General features: G+C 59.7%; 1 protein-coding gene across 1 annotated transcript; it reads left to right on the top strand.

Moving 5' to 3' along the window:
* The first annotated feature begins 1018 nt into the window (after positions 1 to 1018).
* On the top strand, positions 1019 to 4107 carry CBLN1 (cerebellin 1 precursor). Its single transcript, XM_058034118.1, has 3 exons — positions 1019 to 1304; positions 1491 to 1610; positions 2779 to 4107. The coding sequence occupies exons 1-3, from the start codon at positions 1038 to 1040 to the stop codon at positions 2974 to 2976; spliced, it is 585 nt and encodes a 194-aa protein (XP_057890101.1). The 5' UTR covers positions 1019 to 1037; the 3' UTR covers positions 2977 to 4107.
* The last annotated feature ends 4369 nt before the right edge of the window (positions 4108 to 8476 follow it).

Genomic DNA, 8476 nt, shown 5'->3' with positions numbered 1-8476 from the left:
CCTTAGGAAACAACGCCGACGCTGAAGCCGCGCTCCGGGCGGGTCCCGTGGCGGGGCAGGGCACAGAGCACTGGCCCGGCGGGGCTGTCCGTGTCAGCAGGGCGCTCTGCCGGCCACGAAAGGCACAGACGGTGCCGGAGTTGCTTGCTCGGGAAGCCGTGCGGTTTGTTCCTCCCCGGGATGCGAACGAGGCGGCTGACGAAGACAGCGGAGCCTGACACTTCTGAGAGGGGGACCCGCGGCATCCCGTCCCTCGGTGCGATCTCCGGCGGGAGGGGCGCGGGGTCACAGCCGGTGATGCTCCGGCTGCTGGGAGGCGGCGGCGGCCCTTTGCCCGGGCAGCAGCCCGCTCCCTTCCAGCCCGTCTCGCCCAGCCGCACCGCGGAGAGCCGCGGCCGCGCTCCGCCCCACGGGCCCTCAGCCCGGCTTCGCCCGACGGCCCCGGCCCGAGCCGCTCCACGGGAGTTCTGGAGCCCCGCCCCGCCTCAGCCCCGCGCGGCGCCTCCGCGCCCCGGCGCTCCTACCTGCGCGGCGCGGTGCGGTGCGGGCGGCTGCCGGGCACCTGCTCCCGCGCCCGGGCCCGCGCCGCCCCACAAAAGCGGCGGCGGCGGGCGGCGGCAGGCGGACTGCGCGGCCATTGGCGGCGGCGGCGCGCGGCGGGCGCCGGTTGGGCCGGGCGCGGCGGAGGCGGGCGCGGGGCGCTGACGCCAGCGCGGGGCCGGTGGGGAGGCGGGGCCGCGCCCCGCGCCGTCTTTGTGCTCGCCGGCAGCCCCGGCAGCGCCGCCGCCTCCCGCCGCCTCCCTCAGCCCCGCTCGGCGCGGCGGGCGGCTCCGCTCCGCTCCGAAGCGCTCGGCCCCCGCTCCGCTCCGCGCCGCGGCGCTCCGCGCTATGTGTGCCGGCGCTCCGGTGCCTCCTCGCGGCCGCTTCCCACCCGGCGGGGCGCGCTCGGCCCCGCTCTGAGCGCGGCGGGGCAGGGCAGCGAGCGGAGCGGAGCCCGGACGGTGCCGCCCGGCGCGGAGCGAAGGGAGCGCGGCGCCATGCGGGGCTCGAGGCTGGGGCTGGGGCTGGGGCTGCTGCTGGGCGCGGCGTGGGTGGCGTGCGGGCAGAACGAGACGGAGCCCATCGTGCTGGAGGGCAAGTGCCTCGTGGTGTGCGACTCCAACCCCACCTCCGACCCCACCGGCACGGCGCTCGGTATCTCCGTGCGCTCCGGCAGCGCCAAGGTCGCCTTCTCCGCCATCCGTAGCACCAACCACGAGCCCTCCGAGATGAGCAACCGCACCATGATCATCTACTTCGACCAGGTGCGGCGGGGCTCGGGCGCTCCGGGGCTCGGGGCGCGCCGCCGCGGGAGAAGTTGCCGGGGCCGGGCCGGGACGCGCCGCCCCGCGGGGCCCTGCCCGCGGGAGGGGGGGCGCTGGGAGCCGGGGCGCAGCGGGGCTGGGCGGCGGTGGCCCCGCGTTGGTGCTGACGGTGCCCTTCCCTTACAGGTACTAGTGAATATCGGCAGCAACTTCGACTCGGAGCGGAGCACTTTCATCGCGCCCAGGAAAGGGATTTACAGTTTCAATTTTCACGTGGTGAAAGTGTACAACAGGCAAACCATCCAGGTCAGCCCCGAGCGCCGTCGCCGGGCTCCGCGGGCACCGCGGGCGGGAGTGGACGGGTCGGCGGGGACGGGGCCGTGCGGGCGGCGGGGCGGGACGTGCCCCCGAGCCGCCGCGGGAGCGCAGACCTGCGGCGATTCTCCGCCCCGGGGGACGGTGCCCAAGGGGCCACGGAGCCCCACCAGGCCTCCGCTCGCCCCTCTCCGCATGAGCCGTCCCGGGATGGGAGGTGATCGGCCGCCTGCCGCTGCCTCCCAGCTTGTCCGGGCCTTCGGAGTGCCCAGTGCCGCGGAACGCTGGCGGGAGCATCCCTGCTCAGAGCCCCTGGGAACGGCCGTCCCTGGCAGGCTTCTCACCTACTCTGCTATGGCAGAAGGTTTCATAGGGATTTGGGGTTCAGGGAGGTGCCTATGACATGGAAACGATAATGAATCTGTGCATGTCTGTGCAACTCCCTGTATGTACCTGCCTTTTCTACGGGGTTTGATGCATATGCTGCTCTAGGTAGGGTTAATAAATTACCGGCCTGAAGCCAGATAGTGTAATCAGGACAGGAAATCTGACTGTATAATGATGCACTTTGCAAAGGTGTATGGACAGCTATAGCACCGTTCTGGTGCAAGTGGCTTAACACCTCTAGCTTGGGCAGGTAGTGCATTATTAATGTGGGGTGTGCAGTCCCGGGATCATTACCGCGAGCTTAGCAGACCTTATTGACTGTGTTGTGGCATATTGTCTTTGCTGCCTAACAAAGGAAAACTACCCCTTGAATACACTTCAAAGGCCCTGACTCCGGCGGCTGTGCCTCTGCTCCTCGCTGCCTCTGAGGTTTCGCATAAAGCCATCTTTCAATAAGTACAAGCAGACCTCTTTTCATAGCCTGAAAACACAGGCACCCTATTGAAATCCTCCAAAATAGGATCAATGTCCTGCTTTATATGCACCGGGTGTTTTGATGTGGTTGTCAGTCTAAAACAGTGCTGAAAGACTTCTTCCTTTGGAGTACATACCTTAGCTGGGTTTAGACTGGTATTTCTTTTTTATGGGGCTGGAGTTTCAGCTGTCAGAAGAGGCCTTTCCTTAACTAAGCATTTTGCCTGTTAGGCGAGCCCCAGCGGTGTCATTGTCTGACTTTAATTGACAGAGGGCTTTGTTTTATCTTGCTCTTTAGGTGAGTTTGATGCTAAACGGGTGGCCAGTGATTTCTGCCTTTGCAGGGGACCAAGATGTGACCCGAGAAGCTGCTAGCAATGGAGTACTGATTCAGATGGAGAAAGGAGACAGAGCTTATCTAAAACTGGAGAGAGGAAACTTGATGGGAGGCTGGAAGTATTCAACATTCTCTGGATTTCTAGTGTTCCCACTTTAAATCACTTCTCGTCCAAGAAAAGGGAGAAATCTCTTACAAGTTCCCAAGTCAAAGCTGGGTTTGAAGAGTCATGGACAGCAGACTTTTTACATTCAAATATTAAAGAAGCTTAATCCTGCTTAGGTTTGTGTACATCTGCTTTGAAGAATTACTACTTATTTTTGTTGTGTTGCAGCCAACAGGCAGGAGACACTATAATTGATCAAACCCCCATTTATATTCTTCTCTCTCCTCCCACAAAATTAGTTCCCATCTCTGTGTCATTGGTGTAATCTGCCATTGTTCCCCCATGGCTTCTGCCTCACACAAGTAGACTTTAGATATTTTCATTGTTCTTTACAGCATATTTTGTAGTTTTGTTTTTAAAACATGTTAATCTTGACTCTTTCTCTGAGTTTAACTTTTAAAAAAAGAAAAAAGCAAAGTATTTTTTGAATACATGGATGCCATGATGGAAGGGGAAATGCAATTCTTGCTGTGTACTGGCTGGCAAAAGGAAAAATTTCTACATGAAGAACTATCCACAGCCAAGGCTGACTAGAGTATTTCAATATTTCTATGTAATTCTGAGTGATTGTGAAATTTAAGGCTGCTAAATGTTTTGATGCTTGTTTTGCTCTTGTACAACGTGGCCCAACTAAACGCCAGGAAGTATATTGAACTTTTACTATTACTCTGTAATATATGTGTGAATATTGAAAATTAATTTTTGCTTTAATTCAATAAAGTTTAAATGGGACTTTTATTTTTCTTAACCAGAAATAAGGTTTCTCACTGCAGGTAGGCCGGGGGAGGAGGCTCGGCGGGGTCGGCTCGGGTTGGGGTTAGGGTCAGCTAACTAACCCAGCTCCCCGAGCCCTGCGGGCGGTGCCGCAGCCCGAGCGGACCCGTCCATACGAGGGAGTTTCACGCCGTCTCTGATACCCACTTATTTATAGCATTTATCTGTATTATATTCTCTAAACCAGATCGCATTTTATACGGCTGCCTAAAACCACCTGACCATGTGCACTCGAGGCTGGTACTATTGATTCGCTGGTATTATTTGTTTACCGTCTTTTGAAGACATAAAATGCTATAATTTTGCAGTACTCAAAGAGATTACTACTTTTATTAAAAGGTGCGTACCGAGGATTTCGATTGTATCTAAACTTTAATGTGAAATAAATCGGTGAAAAGACCCCGGGCTGTGTGCGTGGCGCGGCGGCGGCTGGAGCGGGGCTGCCCCGGCTGCGGCGCCAGCGCAGCCGCGCCAACCCCCGGCTCCCGGGAAGGAATTTAATTAGCTCCAAGACGGGGGGATTAATACGAGCACAATAAGCAACGCTTCTCGCTTTATTCACAGGTTCTGCCCTGGAAACAGACCGGCGGGGCGGGCGGGGACGCGCTCCGCGAGGGGCGGCGGTGGGGATGGGGTCGGCCGGAGCCGGGAATGGCCGCGGCCCTCGGACTGCAAGTGGAATTCACCAGCCTGCTGCCAGCTCCTGCTCCCCGGTCACCCTGCGGCGCACGGGCCTAAACGCCTTCAGGGCCCCGGGTACCGCCTGGCCCGGGCCGTGCTTCGCGCCCCGCAGGAGCAGGGGAGGCGCGGGCCGGCCCTCCCCAGCCCCGCCAGCAGCTCGCCGGGAGCTGGCCAGGAGCCGTGCGAGGGGACAGCTGAGACCAGGAGAAGGAATCGTGACGGAAAGCAGCCGGACTGCGTCCACCTGGAGTGACAAACTGCTCAAGACAACCAACACGTCGCATTCTCCGGCCGCAAGCTCCCCTCTCTCAACGCGAGACTCTTTATCACTCCCTCCTGAAGCCTCCACACCGCGCCGCCTCCCTCCCGCCCGGCTGCCAGCCCCGGGCCCCCTTCGCGCCCTCCTCTCCCGAACAGGTCAGGGCGAGAGGAGCCGCCCTTGCCTCCCGTGACCGCGGGGAGCGGGCAGTGGGGGAAAACCAAAAAGGCGGGAGGAAGGAACAAAAATTACTCGGTTGCAAGAGAAAGGAAGGCGGCCCTGTGACCTCCCCGCCTCATCGCGCCGGAGCCCGGCAGCAGCTCCCGGCTGGGCCCGCCGCGGGGGATCCCAGCGATCGCCGCAGGTGCGGGGGCTGATGATGCTGATGCTTATTTTTTGTTTTTTTCTTTTTCCCTCCTCTCCCTTAACTCGAAACAAATAAACCCGCCACCTTCCGCTGAAAGTTTTCCCCTGGTTCTGAGCGTCTCATTAATATTGTGCAGCTGGATATTACATTACTCCGATCGCAGCAAATCGCTGCTCTGCGGCTGTTATAAAACGCCGCCGTGGCTGCTTGAAACAGCCTCGTCTGCTCCGCGCCCGCGCAGCGAGCCCCCCGCTCAGCGATGCTCCCCTCAGCGAGCCCCGCACCTCGGGCCGCCCGGAGGCCCCGGGCTGGGGCGGGAGTAGCGGCGTCCCTGGCTGAGGAGGTAAAGCCGCTGCCGCCGCCCCGAAACCCCCGCGGTGCTCGGCCGCCTCGCCGGCCCGGGGAGCCCTTGCCCGTGTCCTGGGCGGGGGCCCTGGCCCGGGACCCGCCCCGGCTCCCTGGAAGGGCGGGCGGGCTGCGCTGCCTCCCCGCCCCGGCTCGGCCCGGAGCTGCTCCGGCCGCGGTGCTCGGAAGCGCGGCCGGGCTGCTGCCCGGTGATTTACTTCAGCAGACGCGTTGTGTTTTAAAGCAGCCCCTTCCTGCCGTCCCTGCGCCCCCGGCGGACAGGGAGAGGAAGGCCGCCAAGGTGCCCCCGATCAGCCTGGGGGGCGCGGGGGGCGGCCGAGGGAAGCCGGCCTTGCCGAGGCCCCGGGGCAAACGGGGCGCTGGGCTTCCCCAGGCCAGCCGGTCGCCCCCATGGGCTCGCAGCCATCGCCACCTCTCCGTGTACCCGGTACTTTGGCTCCGTGTTTGGCAGGGAAATGTGAAATGAGCACCTGGTTGCACCTGCTCGGAGCCCGTTCTCATCCTGGAAACCGCCCGCACCTGGGCGGCCGAGGCAAGGCCGCTTTCCTGCCCGGGCCCCCCGGGCCCTGCGAGCCGGTGCTGGGAGGAGAACGGGCTCCGAGGGGTGACCAGGCCGAAGGAACTGGACGTAGGTGCCATTTTAGGCGGCGGAGCCGGCCAAGCTGGGGGTCTGGCTGCGGGCTCCGCTGTGCGGGCTGCGCCGAGCCGGAGACAGAAAAGGGCCCGGCTTGTCCGGCAGCCCGGCCACGGGCGGGGAGCAGCGGGCGGGCGTCGCGAACGCCCCAGCACCGAGGGGTCCCTCGCAGGGCGGTCAGGCCCCCTCGGGGCTCCGGCGGGCTCGGTCCCGGCCCCTGCGGCACTGCTGGGCTGCTCCGGGCTCGGGGCCGCGCTGCCCCCCGAAATGAGCAGCCGCTGCTCTGTACCCTGCTTTAATGTGTTTTCAGTTGATGTATGTAATGTCTGATTGAATTTATTGCTGATTAGCGTTGAGCATGAGTTTACACAACAAGAAATTATGTTTCATTCAGTTCATTAGCATGTCTAGTGTTTGCTTTATGAGCATATCGCTAATGGTAATGACCAATGTTGATTGATTTCTAATGTGAATATAATTACACAATGTAGGGGAATTAAAGGGAGAATCCGCATTTTTAATTGTTGGGTTTTTAGGGGCGGCGTGTGGGGGCGAAGGGGGTGCACAGGGAGAAACAAACCAACTCTCTTCTGCGCAAACGATGAGAATGTACAGATTAATGACTCCAGCAGGAGATGGGGAGTTTGGTCCAACAGAAGAACAAGTCAAACGCAGTTAACTCAGGGAATAGTTAATGCACACTCGACATAATTTCCCCTCGTCTGCCCCCCAGGTACGCCTGCAAGCCCAATAAGTTCGTTCCCGAGGAGCCGGCAGAGACAGGGCTCGCTCCGTGCATGGCCGGGCGGACGCTCCCGCAGCCCCGCCGGCGGCCGCGCGGCTCCGGGGCAGCGCCGCTGGAGCGGGGGAGCCGAGCCCTGCCCGGGGCCGGCGGGGCGGCTCGCCCGGCTCTGGAGCGGCACTGCCGCCCCCGGCAGCGAGAACCCTGCCCGCGTCCTTCCTACGAGCCGGGCGCGGAGACCGGAGAGTGCCGGAGAGCCCCGGCTGGAGCCGTGCGAGGGCTGCAACAGGTACGGGAGCGGAGCGGGCTGGGCACGGGGGTTGCAGCCAGGGAGGGACTGTGAGGGGACTGTGAGGGCTGAGCGTGAGGGGGTTGGAAGCAGCTTGTGTACTCCATCTGGTGTCTGTGCTTCTGAGGGTGACCTCCGAGAGTGTCCTTTCCGCTGAAAAGGAAAGGTGTCCCGGGAGCGGAGAGATCAGGGCTTTGCTGGAGGTGTCTCCAGTGGGATGTGCAGAGGGAGAGCAGGGAGGCTCAGGTTCTGAGGAAGCCCTGTAGTGCAGAAATCCTGGGTGGGACACACACACTTGTAGAACTGTTTTAGTTTCACCCTCAGACAGGGTCAGTGGGTGAAGTGTGGTGTGTGTTCTGCTAGCTAAGAGTTGCTAAAAGGTCTCTGATGATGGTTACCAAAAAAGAAAAGAGGCCTTCTGATTTTTGGGGGAGTGAAACAAGCTGTGTGCCTTGCATGAGAGGAGAGGGCTCGGGCACGGCTGGCAGCAATCAGTCCCTGTGCCTTGGGGCACTGGCTGAAAATCCAGTGTGGGCTGGAGGCAGTGGTGCCTGCAGTGGGTGCTTCTCCAGTACCTCCTTCCTTCCTTCCTGCTGTATTCCTAGGGTACAGGGCACTGGGCTTCCTCTGCTCAGGTGCACCGGAGTCAAAAGCAGGGTTGATCCCAGTGTGAGCAGCTGTGCACATCTGGATCCAGAGCATTCTTGCTCTCCCCCATGACAACTTTGAGCCTGTTGCTGGACAAGAGAGGAAGATGCCATTGCCTTTCTGCAGCTTTATATAGCTGGGGAAATGTGGTGTCCCATTTTACCAGCAGAACTTAGGTTCTTACAGTATGGGGTTCCTAAAGTGACACAGTTGTTCTGAACTCAGGATGAGCCTGGGATTCTAAAAAATCCAGTTTGTAAAATTTTTCTTGGGGAGGGAATTGTGGAGCTATTGGAGAATGGGTCTAACATTGCATCAGCATGTAAATTTGAAGGATATACCCAAGGGTCTCCTGCCTCTTGTGCTACATCATTAACAAAGAAGGACTCAGACCTAGTCATGAGTCCTCAGGCAGCATGCTGCTTGTGGCACTCTTGGTGTTGGTGACCTTCTAATTGACTGAAATTCTGTTAAGCTATCAGAAAAAGGAAGACCCAAGAAAGAGATGTTGGAAGAGTTTGATCAAAATGAAGACAAAAGATGTGAATAATTGTCATTCACATTAGTAATTCATGTTGCAAACAGTATGTTCAAAGAAGTATCAGGGCTTCGGTTGCATTTATATTTCCAGGGTTTGTTTTTTTTTTTTTTTTGTCTACACAACACTCACTCAAGGACTAAAGGTTCATGGGAGGACTCCTGCTTTGTTTGCAGTTAATAGTCATCCAGCTTG

The sequence above is a fragment of the Melospiza georgiana genome, chromosome 14 (genome assembly GCF_028018845.1).
Source record: "Melospiza georgiana isolate bMelGeo1 chromosome 14, bMelGeo1.pri, whole genome shotgun sequence".
Lineage (NCBI taxonomy): Eukaryota > Metazoa > Chordata > Aves > Passeriformes > Passerellidae > Melospiza > Melospiza georgiana.
The sequence above is the reverse complement of the archived record's forward strand: the minus strand, read 5'-3'. Positions and strand labels throughout refer to the sequence as shown.